A 16,915-nucleotide genomic window follows, 5' to 3' on the forward strand; every position below is an offset into this window, starting at 1 on the left:
CATATTTTAGCAGCAATCCATACTCAGGAAAATGGGGAGAGCCTGTCTTCAGGGCTTATATCCGAGGTAACAAAAGCCAAAAGGAAGGGTGGGTGTTTAAGGTAAGGAAGGTTGTGAGTGGGACAGCTTTCTTTTTCAACCAGGTGTACTCGGATCAGGGAAAGGGCACCCAGTAGGGTTTCCTCATTAACAGACCCCAAGTCCCGCGCGTGGCCGATAGAGGGCGCTCGGCTCAAGTCGCCCTGCAGGGGCGGTGCTTCGGCGACCCGGGGGCGGTGCTTCGGCGACCCGGGGGCGGTGCTTCGGCGATCCGGGGGCGCAAGCGCACTGGTGGTAGCCGCGTCCGCCGCGTCCGAAGCTGACGTTTTCCTGTGGAGGCCGGTGAGCCGCTAGGCGCCGGCGGAGGGTGGGAGCGCGGGTGGGGGCACGGGGGCCTGAGCCACCCGTGGTGGCGGGGACTGGCTGGGGATGTGAGGTCTCGGGCGTCCTCGGCCTGGCGCGGCTAGTGGAAAACTCAGTGCCGCTGCGTTTCCTTCCCCGACCGTCTTGCCTCCGGAGAGCCGTGTGCCCCAGAGCGCGGTTCCTGGACGCGCCTCAGGCCTCGCGGGGGCGGCTCGGGCGGAGGAGGCCCAGCACGCCGGGGGGTTGGGGGCGCCACAGGGAGCCCAGGGGTCTGCGGCCGCCGGGCCCGCTGGTGGAATGTTCCTGACGGGCACATGTCTCCGCCGTCGGCCTCAGTTTGCCCATTTTCAAAAGCAGTCGTGGCCCCTGCACGGGCCGACTGCCCGCAGCACCCCGTGAGGGCGCTTACCTCGAGTCACCTTCACCTTTTGATTTACGCTTCTGCCTAACTGATCAAGTCACTCCGTGGCCGAAACCCCTGAGCCCTTAGGACTAATCTTTCCTTTTGTTTGTTTTTACACACCATACAGTTCACCCACTTCAAGTGCACAATTCAGTGTCTTTTAGTTTAGTCGCATGCGCTCTCTGCGTCCACGTCCACCCAGCCACACTGTACTCGTCCTTCAGACCTCAGATTTAATGTTCCTTTCTCAAGAAACCTTCTCTGACCCTTGACTGGGTGAGGGACCCCATGAGCCAGTCTCTCAGGGACCTGAATTCCACTTTGTAGTATTTAGTTATAATTGAATACTTGGTTTTTATTATCCTCTGTTACTGTGTAAGTTCTGTGGGGTCAGAACGTGCCTTGATTGTTTCCGTAACTCCAGCAGCTAGCACCTTATTGGTGCCCAATGACTATTTCAGCACACACGTGCCTTCTGTGTGTCAGACTCTGTACTGTACTAGGGATACAACCATGAACAAAATAAACTTCCTGCTCTCGTGGAGCTTACGTTCCAGTGGGGGATGAATACAAACAAATAAGTAAGTATATATCGTGGTGAAAAATGCCGTGAAGAAAAAAGAAATGCTGTGAAGGAAAGAAGAAAGGACTATAGTGTGGTCAGAGAAGGTCTCTCTTTTTTTTCTTTTTGCTGTACGCGGGCCTCTCCCTGTTGTGGCCTCTCCCGTGGCGGAGCACAGGCTCCGGACGCGCAGGCTCAGCAGCCATGGCTCACGGGCCCAGCCGCTCCGCGGCATGTGGGATCTTCCCGGACCGGGGCACGAACCTGCGTCCACCTGCATCGGCAGGCGGACTCTCAACCACTGCGCCACCAGGGAAGCTCCAGAGAAGGTCTCTTAAATGAGACTTGGATACATGGGCATGTGAGCCACGTGGGTGCCTGGAAGAGTGGTTGGGTATGTGAGGACAAGCAAGGAGGCCAGAGGGAGGAGGAGCACGAGAGAAAAAGGGTAAACCAGGCGCTCTCAGCTCAAGGGTCCTTGGAGACAAGCCCTGGGTGTGTGTAGAAAGAGCTTGAGTTAGGAAGGGAGAAGCCCAGCTGTTGCTCTTAGCTGGTTCTTCTGTGTGACCTTGAGCCTCAGTTTTCTTCCTCTGTAAAGTGGGAGTAACAGGATTGGCGCTTCAGTAGGCCGTTTGAAGTACCCAGCCCAGTATCTGACACCTGGTAGCTGTATAATACATCAGTTCCCGTCTTTGGCCCTCGAGTAGAGTGTGTTGTGGCCTGTGTGGGCAAGACCATTGGCACAAAGCAGACTCATATCACCAGATTCAGTTGAGGTTGCTGGTTGCTCTGCTCTGCAACCAGCATGTTTGCTTTTGGATGATGTTTCTGGTTTGCTTTGGCTGGAATAGCTCACCAGGTTCACTTCAAACTGTAAAGGCCCAGGGTGGTTTGGGCTGACAACTGTGATGTTCAGGATCCTTTGAGACAGCAGATGTGGTAGAAAGAGCTGAGGATTCAGAGCCAAAGGATCTGAGTTTGAGACCTGCCTCTGCCACCTGCTGGCTTTGTGACTTCAGGACAGTCCCCTTCTTCCTGGCTTTAGTTCCTCTTTGGTAAGTGGGAATCCATCAGCACACATTTATTGAACGTCTGTTATGTACCGGGCGCTGCTGACTATGGAGGGGTGACTAACATATTCTCTGTCCTCCGGACGCTGACAAACAGCAAGGAACACAGGTGGCCAGGTAGAGTAGGAAAGGGTGAGACGTCCAGGCACCTAACACGTGCCAGCCCCTGGGCTAGGCAGTGTACTGATGTTAGCCTGAGTGATCTTTGCAAACCCCCCATGAGGTACATATTCTGTTGTCCAGTTTACAGAGGAGGAAGCCGAAGGCCAGAGAAGGTGAATTTAATGAGAGAAGTTGGAACCAGACTTCAGAGGGCCTTGGATAAAGAACATTCCACAGAGGTTTTGGAGGAGGGTGTGTTTTGTAGGAAGTGTCCTTGGGTGGCACTGTGAGGGCTGGACTGGAAGGAGAGAGGCTGGATGAGGAGGCATTGTTACAAAGCTGGGAACCGAGATAGTGTCCATGGGGCTGGATCTTGAGAGCCTTGACCATGTGGGAGAGAGACTGGAGGAACGAGGATTGTTCCCCGTTTCTAGCTTGGGAGAACATGCGTTCAAGCTGGAGCCCCGGAGTTGGGGGGAGCAGAACCGTTCTGTTCCTATATTGCGACTTTACCCATCCAGAAGAATAATTGCATATTTAAACAATGTCCTATACAGGCTTAATTTAGCTTTATCAGTGCTCAGTGAGGTGTAATTTCTGGTTATTTTCTGTAGTTCCATTCTTTTCTTTCTTTTTTAATGTATGACTTTTTTTTTTCCATTTATTTTTATGTGCCCTATGTCAGGGCACAGGTTAGGGAAAGACAGTGGGATTAAATGGGGCTGAAGGTCTGTTTCTCAGCATCTGTAATGGTGATGCCATTTGGCTCCCAGGAAATCCCTTTTGTGACTTTATTTTCACTCTTTTCCTTTATTCTGTCACATTCTCCTTGGGTTTCCTAAGAGCTTTTTTTTTTTAGTATTTCTCTAGTTGCCCCTTTTCTTTGTGTAATTGACATTAGTCTTGGGACTTGTTTTTTCATCTGTATGCAGGGGGAAGCCATAGATGAGGTCCTTGGGTTTTTGAAAAGCATGGAACAAGGGTTTATGGAGAAGGTTGAAAACCAAGAACTGGATATAGTATAGTCAGGTGCTTTCATGAATGCTTGGACCTGGTCCTGAAGGAGCCCTGGGGAGAGTTCTCAGTGGGGTCCTTAGCCCTGATCTGGGCAGCATTTGCAAGTGGCTCAGATATAGACATAGGTAATGTTAGAAGCAGGTGAGGGCATGGGCTTTGGAATAAAATAGGCCTAGGTTTGATTCCTTACCTGACCATGTACTAGCTGTGTGGCCTCTGGCAAGTTACTTAACCTCTCAAGAGTTTCAGTTTCCTCATCTGTAAAATGGGGCTAATGATACCTACTCCATAAGGTTGTTGTGAGGATACTTGAGATAACACATGCAAAGCTGTCAACACCTCCCTGACATATGCTAATCACTCCCTGAATGGTAGGTAGTAAGACATGCCGTCAGCTCTGCAGAGGCCAGGGGTAGGAGAGCCATGTAACATGTCAGGCCGTTCATCTCTGTGGTCCTAGGGCTGAGTCCAGAGTCACACATGGGATAGATGCTCAGAATGGCCTTGCATGGGTGACTGACACAGCTTGCTGGGCTTACTCTCTCTCTTTGTACCCGCTTTGTACCTCGTATGTGATTGTTTCTGTGCTTTTGTTGTGCTGAATTGAGTTGGATAACAGACAGGATCAGGTGTCCCAGAGATTGTGGTAGATTGTGACTCTGGACTGAACTAATAAAATACAAGATGGGGAAACAGACCTAAGAATAGTTCGTGGAGAAAAGGTTCCTTTGAGCCGAATGCCAGGGCCATGTGAGGGCCAGAGCAGAGAATGCAGTCTGGGCCGCATTCCTTGGATTCCCAAGTAAAGGAGGTGGCATTGCCATGTGAGCGCCAGTGCCCACGGAGCCGGTCAGAACACAAGCAAACCATCGTTTTTCCCTCTGGACAATATGTTGAAGAGTGATATGGATAATGAAGGGATGTGTGTGTGTCCAGAAAGAGGAGGGCGGTGAGATTGAGAAGCATTGGCGGTTACGGCACCTTCAGGATGCTCATCTCGTAAAAGATATGACTGGGGGGCTGGGATGATTGACTTTGAATAATGACAGACTGGACTTGGTGGTAGGTTAGGGAGACTTTAGCCCCAAAGGGCAGAGCTCAGAACGGCGAGTAGAATTTTACAGGGCAGATCTTAGCTCAGAAGCGAAAGGACTTTCAGCGCCCTGCCTCGAGGGAGAAAAGGTGGGTGACTTCCTGCCATGAGAAGAGATTCTTTGACACCAAGTGGGAGAAGGTCACTTTCAGCTCTTTGGCATCCTGCTTTTGAAAGGTGGCCTACTTTGCCCTGTTTTTGTTCATTCAAGTTAACACCTTTTCCTGAGAGCCTGCTACTTCGGTGGCCGCAGGATGAGTAACCAGAACTCAGTTCTGATTTGAGAAAAAGCTAAAAAAGTTTCACGTGATCTGTAGTTTGATTTAAATGTAAAAAAAAAAAGATGTATTTCTTTTTCTCTCTGATGTATAGAGAGCTAACTGAATCAATGAAATGCACAAACCTCTTCTGACCTCAGTCTGCACCAGAGGCTTTCTTTAGCAGGCCATTCCTATTTTGGGTAGAAGCATTAAAAGGGCATCATAACGTATTGTTTTCCCTTTTGCGGCTCTTCCAGGGGCAGAGAAGGGCCTGGGAGAGGAACCTCATATTCAGTGAGCTGCTGCCAGGCATCTATGTCTCTTATTTAATCCTCACATCAGCCTTGCCATGGTTTGGGGCCCACACGCTTCACTCTTCCACTCAGTCAGTACTCAGGGACAGAAAAGTGGCCTGAAAGTTGTTGGGGAGAGGGAGGATTCAGTCTGACACCCCTCTGATTAGTGGCCACTGTGTGCCAGGCACTGTGGGAGTGACAAAGTGACAGAGGAGACTGAGCGGGGAAGAACGTAGAGTGCGTGGGGATTTGGTTACAGATGGGATAGAGGTTGGTGGTTGATTGGGGAAAGTCTTCAACACCCCACCCCTCCATCACCATGCACACATACTAATGACCCTAGCGTTTGTTCTGTGGGTGCCATTAAAGGATATCAAGCAAGGGGCTCACAGATGAGATTTTTGTTTTTAGAGGCTCATTCTGGCTGAGCATAGGGAGGGATTGAAGAGTCGGCATTTCAGAAGGGTGTTGGATTAATCCTGGAGAGAGTCTCTGAGAGCCTAACGGGTCCTTGGAAAAGGAGGGGCCCCCTTTCCTTCAAGAACTCAGGGAGGTTGGAGCACTGGAGCTGGAGCCAGAGCCCACATCCCAGCTCCACCACTCCCTGGTTGTGTATCCGTGGGCATGTCAGCCCACTTTTCAGCCTCAGTTTTCACATCTGCAAAGTGGGGATTATAATGCTTTTTGTCAGAGGGTAGTTGTAAAACTGCACCATGCCTAACACATCAGTCGGCTCTCAGGCGAGGCTGAATTTCATGGTGGTGGGGAGCCAAGGATATTCTCGTCTGATGGCCTCTCCAGACCGAGTGAGGTAGGAGGCGTCAGTGGCCTGCGGGAGTTCCTGCTGGTTAGCTGGAGGGAGGCTGAGGAGACTGGAAAAAGCCTGGAGTATTTGGGTGGGAAAGGGAGGGTGTTTCTGCCAGAGGTGAAGGCCAGGAGTACCGAGGCGTGGAGGACCCTGCAGAGAGCAGCGGTCCTCACTTTATAGGAGCACAGGCTGTCTCGGCCACATTTGGACCTCCAGGGCCTGAAGGCAGGGAGAAGGCTGAGCTATTGTTCGCTCAAGCTTGGGGATTGGTTGGATTTTGAGGTTATTCAGTCAGCAAGCATTGATGGAGGAGTCCACTGTGTGCTCAGGACTGTGCTAGGCATTGAGGCACTGAGGTGGGGGATCTGACACAGTCCTTGCCCTCATGGGCTGGTGGGAGAGATGGACAGGCAAACACAGGGTGATTCCTGCACGTACAACAGCCTGTGGACGCGCAAATAAAGAAGAGAGTCTAGTTCTGTGTGGGGGTAAGAGGGATAGGAGGAATTAACCAAAAAGAAATCATTGGAAGAGTGTTAGGAGCTCACAGAATCAAGGGAGAAGCCTAGAGAACTGTGCAGGAATCCAGACATTTCTGGAAGGCCAGGCAGCAGGACCTTCAAGGACAGTTCAGAGCAGGAAGAAGCTGATCAGGACACACTTCTCAGGGGTACATGAACTCATTTGCCGGCTCTTTGTAACCATGTTCAGGACCCTATTTCCAGAGGTGGCATATACTCAAGTGGCCTAGTTTGGGTCTGATGCTCTCCTTGTGGCTGGGAGAGATGCAGCCACTGGCGGCAGTCTCAGCAGGCCACACTCAATGGGAAGGAGTCATCCCTTAACAAGAAAATTGGGGGTGAAGAAAGCTGTTAGGAAGAACCACAGAAATGTATTACAGGATGAATAAAAGTCCTTTTGGGGCAGGGGCTAGTGTTCCAGAAAGCACTCATCGTGGGCTCTGGAGCCAGACTTCCCATATGGAAAGCCTGGCTTCTGCTCTCACAGCTGTGTGACCTTGGACAAATTTCCTCCCTTCTTTTTGCCTCCATTTCTTTATATGTAAAAGGAGAGCATAATGGTACCTCTTGTAGAGTTACTGAGAAGATTAAAATTAGTTAATTCTTGTGCATTTTTAGAATAGTGCCTATCACATGATAAGTATTCAGCAAGGCAGTTGTAATAATAACTGTAGATGATGACGATGATGATGACGATTGTTATTATCATTCAAGGAACTATAGGTGGTTTTTGTCAATGTGCCTGGCAGGTAGAAGAGTGAGGAGGGATGAATCTGGGCAGATAAGGATGCTTTCGGAATTGGCATCAGCCTAAAGAGCTTAAGACTTTATTCACTAGGTGATGGAAAGCCATGTGTGATGGTTAAGTTTATGGGTCAACTTGACTGGGTCATGGGGTGCCCAGATATTTGGCCCAACATTATTCTGGGTGTGTCTGTGAAGGTGTTTTTGGATAAGATTAACATTTAAATCAGGGGACTGAATAAAGTAAATTGCCCTCCCTCACGTGCGTGGACCTCATCCAAGCACTGGAAAGCCTGAATAGTCCTTTCCCTACCGAGAGAGAATTCTCCTGCCTGACGCAGCCTTCGTGCTGGGACACTGGCTCTTCCTGGTTCTGCAGCAGCTTCCGGCCTTCTGACTCAAACTGGGATATATCAGCTCTGCGGATTTTGAACTTTCCAGCCTCAATAGTCATGTGAGCCAATCTCTTATAATCTCTTTCTTTCTCTCTCTCTCTGTATATGTATCTGATTGGTTCTACCTCTCTGGAGAACCTTAATACATCTGTTATATGCCAAGCATTCTGTCACGGTGCTGAGACTATAGCAGGCAAACATGACACAGGCTGTCGTGTACCATCAGAGTTCAGTTTGCCTGGACTCAGCAGCCAGGGTTGGGTGATGTGATGCGGGGTGGTGGGCAGGGGCCAGAGCAAGAGGGGGTCTTGGAGGCCATAGAAAGCAGTATGGATTTTATACTGTAGACCAGTGCTTTTCCAGAGTTCAATGCCACTTTCATGATTCTTGGCATATCCAGATTTCAACTGCATTCTTACTTGCTTGATACATTTTTAAAAATCACCTTTCTGCCCGTTCATTTTTTAAACTGTTGTAAGCCATAATACCTATGAGATTATGGAATTTTTTTTTCTCATTACACATGAAAATAAATATAAAAGCATGACAATAAAAGGATGTTCCATATACTGCTTAAAATATTTTCATCTTTGTCCCATGTTTTGGGAAAAGTTGTCATGAGTGATAGGGATGGGATGGACATCAGGGGTTTTAGGCAGGAACGTGACATGCTGAGATTTATGTTTTGGAAAGATTCACTCTGGCTGTTGAGTGGAGAACAGATTGTCAGACAATAGATTGCTGGGAACTCTTGCAGGTGTCTGCCTGAGTTGTGATAAGAGTCTGAACCGAGGATGTGCAGTGGAAGTACAGAGGAGGGGACAGATTTGAGGGGCGTCCAGAGGTAGAATTTGATAGGACTTAGAGACCAGTGGCGTGGGGATTGAGGAGAAGGCAGGTTGTCTCTGTGATGGCTTTGGTTTGGTTGCCTGGGAAGACAGAGGTGTCTTTACAGAGGCAGGGAGCTCAGGTGGGGAGGCTAAGGTCAAATCCAAAGAGCAGGATATGCGAAGCAAGGGTTCCCAGGGCTACAGGGTTTGACTACAGATTTAACAATGATGCTGTGAGGTTCATTGTGCCTTAATAGCAAACCCATGCTTTAAATTAAATTAAAACATTTTTAGTTTAACTCGTCTGAGTGGACCCACACAGGCATTCTCTTCTAGTTATTACTGAGAATGACTAAGTATTATAATTGAGCTGAAAATAATCTCCCGCCCATACTTGCCGGGTTGGTTTCTAAGTATTGCTTGGGTTTTTAAGTAATGTAACAAAGTTGTGTTCTTTCCAAGTGTTAATTTTAAAGACTGCAGATGGTAACCATCTGTTACACGACTAGCATTTTACAATATTTGATTAGCACTTTATATAGTTTGGGAAAGCCTGCCAGTGGAGTCTGCCCATTAGTCTTCGGTGGTATGTCCTCTGTGGTAGCCCTTGAAGGTCTCTGTCCCCATGATATGTGGCTCCCCTCTGTTTGTTGTGCTGAAGTGTGACTAGTCGGACTGGCAGGTTGATATACATGGCAAGAGAACCTTGAAGAGCCCTGCCCTGTTTGCACTCTTTCTTAGAGCTGGAACCATCGGAGCTCACTGGTGAAGCAGAATTTGGGAGGGCTAGATCTGTCCATCAGTTAGGATTCTTGGGTGCAAGTGACAAAACAACAAACCCAAACCTGCGGCTTGTTGGGACCCTAGGCGAATCTGGGACTGCCTTCAGGTGCACGGTTTTGGGACTCAGGTGACTTCTTTAGACTTGCTTTCAATCAGGATCTTAGCTCTGCCGTCTGCTGTGTGGCTTCAATCTCAGGCTTCAAGAGGAGGCAAGATGGCTTCCCTGAGGGTGAAGTCCTCTCAGCATCAAGTCTAGAGGGAAAGAATGAAGCCTTTCCACTCACTCCTGCAGAGGTGTTGAGATTTGCTCTGATTGGACCAGTTTGTCATGTGCCCATCTGTGAACCAGTCCTTGTGACCGTGTGGATAAAGGGCTCTGATTGGTCAGGCCTGGAGTGGAGCCCCACCCAGACCTTGTGGGCTGAGACCTGAAGGGGTAGATTCCCAGTGGCTCATCCCAGGATGTTACCAGGTGGGAGGATTGGGGAGGGGCAGGCGGCCACCTGCCCACCCCAGTGTCAGAGTGAAAGGCCATAGTACCAGGAGCAATGGGCAAATTTAAACTGTGGAGACAGACATTTATTGTTGCCAGGAAGATCATATGCTGGAAATGGAATGAAGGAGCCTCTGAAACTAGCTCCTTAGCAAGTGTCCTTTCCTAATTTGAGATAGATTAGTATTTAGATTTAGTATTCGGGTTCTCTTTTTTTTTGAGTGGGTGGGGATTGTCTTCTTTTTATGTTACTTTAAAACTAAGGCCCCTCACTTAATCTTGGTCTGTTAGCTTCTGCATTTGGAACACAGTGAGCTTCTCTCTCTCAGGGAGGGGAAATCTGTGCAGAGGAGATAACAGATTCCATTCAGTCCAGTTCAACAAACAGGGCACGAAGCACTGGGGCCCGGGCCAGGCTCAGTAGGTCTGGCAGCTGATGAATCCCCAGCAGTGTGGGAAGCGCTGTTACAGTTCCAGGAACGTGGCACTCCCCCAGGGAGGGACAGTCACCAAGGGCTTCCCAGAGGAAGAGACACTGACCTGGCCCTGGAAGGATGGACACAAGTTCCTCACATGGAGGAGACGGGGAAGGGAGCTCCACGCTGAGGGGGCTGTGTGTGCAAAGGCACAAGAGGTGACCTACTTGCCGGCTGAAAGGGTCTGGGAGAAGTTCCTTGTGTCTGACTCTGGGGTGAGCCGAGAAACTGGTTCCAAAACTCATTCTGGCGTCACTGTGGGGGCGACTGGGGGAGTGACAGGCTTCAGGCAGGGGCACCAGGCAAGATGCTGTAGTAGAGGTCCAGGCAGGATCCTCTGGAGCATCTTGTTAAATTGCAGGTTCTGTCCAGTAGGTCTGGGGTGACATTGCGTTTCTAATTAGCTCATGGGTGATGTCGATGCTACTGGTCCAGGACCACACTTCGAGTAGCGAGGCTCAGACCTCTGGGCATTCTTCCCTCTGTTGCCTGAAGTCAGCTGGTTTCTCAGTGACTGTGACGCAGGATCTTCCTGCTCATCTCCCTTAGTCCTCCTGGCATGACACCTCCTCATCCACCACCTGAAGCTGATCTCCAGAAGGAAGACGACAGGATGAGGCTGTGCCTCTCACCTTTGGTCCTTGCAGGCCTGCTCTGAGCTGAGACTTCTGCAGGACCGAATGCCCAGCCTGAGTTCGGGGTCTGGGTTCCCTGGGGACCTGGCTCCGTACTGTATCAAATACGTCTGCTTCCCAGAGCGCTGGAAGCTGGGGGCCAGGGCTGAATATTGGCTTGATGCCTAGCAGTGATGCTCTGTGTTTTCCAGGGACAGAGGCCTTGCAGATGGCCCCGCTACCGGGGGCAGAGCTGGTCCAGAGGCCGCTGCAGCTCTACCGATACCTGCTGCGCTGTTGCCGGCAGCTGCCAACCAAGGGCATCCAGGAGCACTATAAGCATGCTGTCAGGCAGGTGGGAGTAGGGTCCACTGGGCTTGGGGTGGGGGGCTTCCTGTAACAGGGGGCCTATCACAGGGTTGGGGGCCGGGGGCAGTGGGCAGGGATGGTTTTTCCGGTGGTGGGGTTGGGGGTGGCAGTTCCGTAAGAGCCACCGGAAAGCAGTGCTGGCCAGCCCAGCTCCTCTCTCTGGTTTCTGTTCCGGAAACAGGATGCACCCAGCACAGTAGCTCTGTGCCAGGGCTTGAATAAGGCAGCTAAACAGGTAATTAAAATAGAGTGTGAGACATAACATCATTTTGACAGGCATACCTGCCAATAATGCACAACCTGAATTTAATCATGAGAAAACATCAGGTAAACCCAAACTGAGCAACCGTCTACCACATAACCAGCCTGTGCTCATCAAATGTGTCAATGTCCTGAAACACAAAGGCAGACGACTGCTCTGGTTTAAAGGGGACTAAAGAGATGTGACAACTAAGTGTAAGGAGTGATCCCAGATTGGATCCTGGACCAGAAAAAGCAATGATTGTAAAGGACATTATTGGGGAAATTCATGAAGCTGGAATATGGACTGTAGATTAGATAACAGTATTATATCAGTGTTCAATTTTCTGAAGTTGATTACTGTGGTTATGTAAGATAATGCCCTTGCTTACATACCCAAAGTATTCAGGGGTTAAGGTCATGATACCTGAAACTTTAAATGCTTCCAAAAATTTTTATACAAACCCATACAGAGAATGATAAAGCAAATGTGGCAAAATAGTAACAGTTGGTGATTCTGGTAGGGAATTCTTTCGTAATATCCTTGCAGCTTTTCTGTAGATTAAAAATTATTTCCAAATAAAAAGTTAAAAGCTGAAGTTTATATAAATATAGTATGGAAAGTAAAAAAATAGAGGTAGTAACAGAGGGTTGTGGAAACATAGAGAAGGAGTAGTTAGCTGTCTGAGGGAGTCTGGGAGGACTTCCTGGAGGTGAGCATTTGAGGTGCTCCTAAAGATAAGTAGGAGGACGTGTGGGGTTGAGAGTGACATATCAGAGGAAGTAACCAATTCTTTTGAAGGGCCATGAGAGCCACACCAGTGAACCTGAATCTCATGTTGCTTTTCAAAGGCGAACATCTGGTCAAAGCAAACAGCAGCCCTGCATTGCTCTGCTTTGGGCCTGGCTGGATTTTCCAAAGCCACCCTCTCCACTGCCCCTCCCTTCCCTGCATGGCTTTCCAGCATGGGTCTGGAGAAACTCTGCTCTTCTCTGTGGTGAAGCCATGCAGAGAGCTCAGCCTGGTGAAAGCAGCTTCCTGGGAAGAGCAAACGAAGCAGAGAGATGGAAGTTTCCCTTAGGCCTCTGCTACCCGATAACCTTTTAGCTTGGGGCCAGTCTTCCTTTTCACGGCTGCCCTGCTGGTGGGAGTACAGGCTGTGTAGTCAGATAGTCCAGGATTCAAATGCTGGTGCCATTGCTTAACGGCAAGGTAGAGTTTCTGAGTCTGTTTCCTCATCTCAGGGTGTGATCATCATAACTGTCTGTGGAGGGGTAAGAGTGATGCTGAGTGTACAGTGCCCACAGTGTGCCTGTCCCACAACTGCTGCTCTGAAGCTGTCAGTCCTGTGTTTTTTGCCTAGTCATCTTTCCCTATGCTTAAACCTCCAGAGTTTCCGAGTTCATTCGGATGAAGACAGCCCTGAGAGGATCCAGCAGATTATTAAAAGAGCCATTGAAGATGCTGACTGGATCCTGGACAAGGTAAGTGCTCGGCTCCGACTTCCACCTGCGAGTTGGGGTTGAGGGCTGTAATCTCCATGACCACCAGGGGTCGCCCCTGCCCCACAGTTGAGACCGATCAGCGCTGTGGAGGCCCCTCTCCCCTCACCAGCCGCTCCCCTCCCCTCCCCAGAAGCCCAAAGGTGATGGCAGGTGCCCTTCTGGTTGCGTTTTCTGCAAGGGGGTGCGCATCCTTAATCCCTAAAGGCAAACTTCTGCCTCACAGTGCTGAATAAGCTGAGATGGGGCCACAGGAAGAAGGAAGAGAACAGTCTTGCTGGTAGCAATAGTGCCAGAGCTGGCAGCAGCCTTGCGACGGCTCAGAGAGGAAAGCTGGGTGAGGCAGGGTTACTGAGGAAACATTCGAGTATCTGTTTTGGTAGAGGCAGGAAGGGAGTCAGGAATACAGACAGGCTTGCTGGTCCTTACACTTGGTATTAGAACAGCCTTGAGAGCTGGAGCACACCCCACCACTCTGTCCTTCTGAATCAGATCTCCAGAGGTGGGGTCCAGGATTTGTTTTTTAAACTCAGTGATGGGACTAGTTGGTTTCTGAATGTTGTCTTCTATAACCGGAGATTTTTTGTTTCTTCTGAACGAGACTCAGTTTGATGGGAAGACTGGACACACCACAATTTTCAATTCCAATGTTCCCAGTGTCTTTCTCATCCTCTCTCCCCAACCCCATCAGCTTCCTCTTCTGTTGAAACCAGCTAGAGACATGACTGTCTGATGCCTGCTGACCGGGTTCCACTGCCTCTAAGAAGCCCTTGCAGGAGGCGGCTGAGGCCTAGTGACCACAGTTCTCAGGACTTCCCGGGTCCTCCCTCCCCCCGCTGGCTTCCCTCACCCGCTCGTAATGATCTCTCTGTCTTACAGTATAAGAAACAAAACTGAGACTCCAGGACGTAGTGAGTGCAGCTGCCTTGGAGACACTGATATTGAGAGCCCTCGCTTCGCCTGGCCCTAAGCAGCAGCGGCAGTTTTGGAACATCCACTAGCCTCGTTGGCTGGGAGCAGGAAGTCAGGGGTAGGAGAAGCAGACATTTGCTCAGACGGATCTTCTTGCCATGTTTGTGTCTCCCTTATGTTTGCTTTTCCAGCTGGTTATGATGTGAGATTTGGGGAGAATGTGTTTTCTCACTTTGCACTGAAAGTGATTCATTTACTCTGGGCATCATTCTTGGAGACCCAGAGCTGGCGTGCCCTCATATAGCTTTCTGTACAGAGGGCAGGGCATGGATTTAACAACCAGACAGCTCTGGATTTGAATCTCAGCTCAGCGGCTTTTCAAGGGTGTTGGCTTCAAGTCCAGTTTCCTCCTTCATTAGGATTAGATAAGATGAAATCAAAGAGCCTGACGTAGGACATGGTATGCGGTGGGGCCAGTAAACATCCCTCTGAGGAAGCCGTCCTCTGCTGCTCCCACGGTGCTCACACATCTCTCTAGCTCTCTCCACATCAGGTCTTAGTTCCTTGTGGACTGGTCCCGTCCCTGCCTATCACCCCAGGCCTCTGATCCCCCGCAGTTGCACTGTGCCCAGCGGTCCGCACAGCAGCTGCTCTTCCTGACACCAACCCAGAGAGGCAGAAACCCTGGTCCTTGCCAGAGTGGCGAAACAAAGAACGCCAGAGCAGCTGCAGTAGATGCTGGCGCGTTCAGGCTGTGTGAACCTGTGATCTGTTTTGAGCGGCCCTTGCCTACTTTACTCCATCTTAGCAGGAAAGCGGGGAGGAGCAAGCCAGCAATCATGAGGTTATTGTGAGCCTGAAATCGGTGGAGAATGCAGACCTGGGTCACATCCCAACTCTACACAAGTTACTCTTGGGTCACTTACTTCCTCTCCTTCAGCTTCTGTTTCCCGGCCTGTCCAGCGGAGTAATGACCATACCTACCACAGGGGGCCACGGTGAGGAGTCATGAGCCCTAATGTACACCAAGTGCTTCACCCAGAACCCGGCCTGGGGAGCCAGGGAGAAGGGAGCTCAGAGGGGTTGAGCCCCTTTTCAAGGTCACAAAACTGCTAAGCCAGGTCTGTGAATGTACCAAACACTATAGATTTAGGAGGGAAAGGAGAGCAGCCAGGAAAGAGGGAAGGAAGGGTGAGAGGGAGGGAGGGAGGAGGGAGGGAGAGCAGCAGGGAAAGAGGGAAGGAAGGGTGAGAGGGAGGGAGGGAGGGAGAGCAGCAGGGAATGTCGGGGTAACTGGCTGGAGTGGGCAGAGCAGCCAGAAGATACAGGGAGAAGCCACACCAGGATGCGAGTGTCCCCCAAGGACTCTCAACCCGAGGCTGAGCTAGCGCACATCTGTGTCCTTGCAGTCATGTGACTTAAAGTGACTGAGATACCCCCACGAGCACTCAGCTGATCAGCAGATAATGAAGTAAATACATCAGTTTGTGAAAGCTCTGGTGTATGTTGTTCCCTACTGTGTGCTGTCATACTAGATGCTGAGGATTAGAGATAGGCGAACAGAAAGTTGCCTGGGAGGGATCGTTCTTCAGAGTCCTAATTCGTTAATTGAAATGTCCAATCCTAGGTAAAAATAAAAATTCAGAACTTGAATTAAGGTGGTGGTATCTCCCCTCTTCCAGTTGGGATCTGCTGCAGTGGGAAACCCGCTGTCAGAGAAGGGGGCACGGGTGGGCGGCCGTTGCTAACTTGGGGGTGGGGCGGGAGTGGAGGGTCATGCCAGGCAGAGGGGCAGTTTAAGCAAAGGCTCCAAATAGCACCACTTGCTCAGGAGCTCCCACGCTGTTCAGTGTGGTTGAGACCCTGTGGACGGAAGAGACAGTTCTACAATCATCTCTTTATGTAATTGTCTCCCACCTGAGAGTGAACCCCTGGAGGGCAGGGACCATGTGCTGGTAAGTGCAAAATCTTCTGGGCCAGCTGTGTGCCTGGTGCCCAGGTGGTGAGCTGTAAGCATTTGTTGAATGGGAGAATGATAATACCAGGCAACCTGATGTCTCTCTTTTGTTAGAGTGTTTATTGCTTTTTAATAATGGGGGAGGCTGTGAGGTGGTGATTATTTCTTGGCCAAACACTGGTGTGTGTGTGTGTGTGTGTGTGTGTGTGTGTGTTCTTATCACTGATGCTCAAAGTCTTATTATTATTATGAAAGTAGTTTTGACTTTGAGAATCCCCTGAAAGGATTTCGGGGATTCCCAGGAGTCCATGGACCATACTTGAAAATCACTGTTTCTATATGTACACTGAATAAAGCAGAATACAAAGTAGATTTTTACCTCCCTTCTTGATACCATGCCTTTGTTAATTTGGCCTAAGATTGTATTCATTTTTTAAAGAACCAGTGTCATCTGATTGGTTTGCATTCGGCAGTTAACATGAAAAAAATCTTAGAAGACACGATGCTAGGGGAAGCAAAGAACACCTTCATAGGAGAAGTAATGCTTAAGCTCAGTCTTCATAGAGAAAAGAATGTTTTTTCAGGTGAATAAGTGAGGCAGGTAGAGCATTCCAGATGGGAGGAGAAGCATGGGCAAATATGTATGGCATGAACAGGTTGGGGTGCTGGGAGAGTGAGGAATTTATTTGCAAGGTACAAGGGTGCCAGAGAACATCATGGACACAGCAAGATAGAGGTCAGCAGTGGGGGTAGGAAAACCCACATCAGGTTGGGAATAGGAGTAGATGAGATTGGCGATTAGAGAGGCCTGCTTTGGGCCAGTGGCTGAAATTAACAGGCATAGGGGCTCTTGGGCTCAGCCAACCTCAAGGTTATGAGCCCTAGTCAGTTTCAGAGTTCTAATGCAGCTCCTCTTGTGCATTCATTACTCAAAGCTGAAAGGGAACGGGTGCCTCCCCAGATGTCAATGGAACGGGTGCCTCCCCAGATGTCAATGGAAAGGGATTCATTCTCTTCAGAGATGCTGTGTCTCCATGGTATTGACAGCAACTGATTAACAGGAGG

At 49.8% G+C, this 16,915-nt stretch overlaps 1 protein-coding gene across 2 annotated transcripts; it reads left to right on the forward strand.

The window, feature by feature from the left end:
• Nucleotides 1-312: 312 nt before the first annotated feature.
• Nucleotides 313-14,274, forward strand: LYRM9 (LYR motif containing 9). 2 transcript variants are annotated; one of them, XM_082679945.1, is made up of 4 exons: nt 313-381; nt 11,082-11,224; nt 12,871-12,963; nt 13,861-14,274. In XM_082679945.1, the coding sequence occupies exons 2-4, from the start codon at nt 11,099-11,101 to the stop codon at nt 13,876-13,878; spliced, it is 237 nt and encodes a 78-aa protein (XP_082536071.1). In that variant the 5' UTR covers nt 313-381; nt 11,082-11,098; the 3' UTR covers nt 13,879-14,274. The 2 variants fall into 2 exon arrangements, with proteins under 2 accessions (XP_082536071.1, XP_082536070.1); XM_082679944.1 differs by lacking the exon at nt 313-381 and having other exon boundaries at nt 11,065-11,224.
• The last annotated feature ends 2,641 nt before the right edge of the window (nt 14,275-16,915 follow it).

Source organism: Grampus griseus (assembly GCF_964374135.1).
Source record: "Grampus griseus genome assembly, chromosome: 20".
Lineage (NCBI taxonomy): Eukaryota > Metazoa > Chordata > Mammalia > Artiodactyla > Delphinidae > Grampus > Grampus griseus.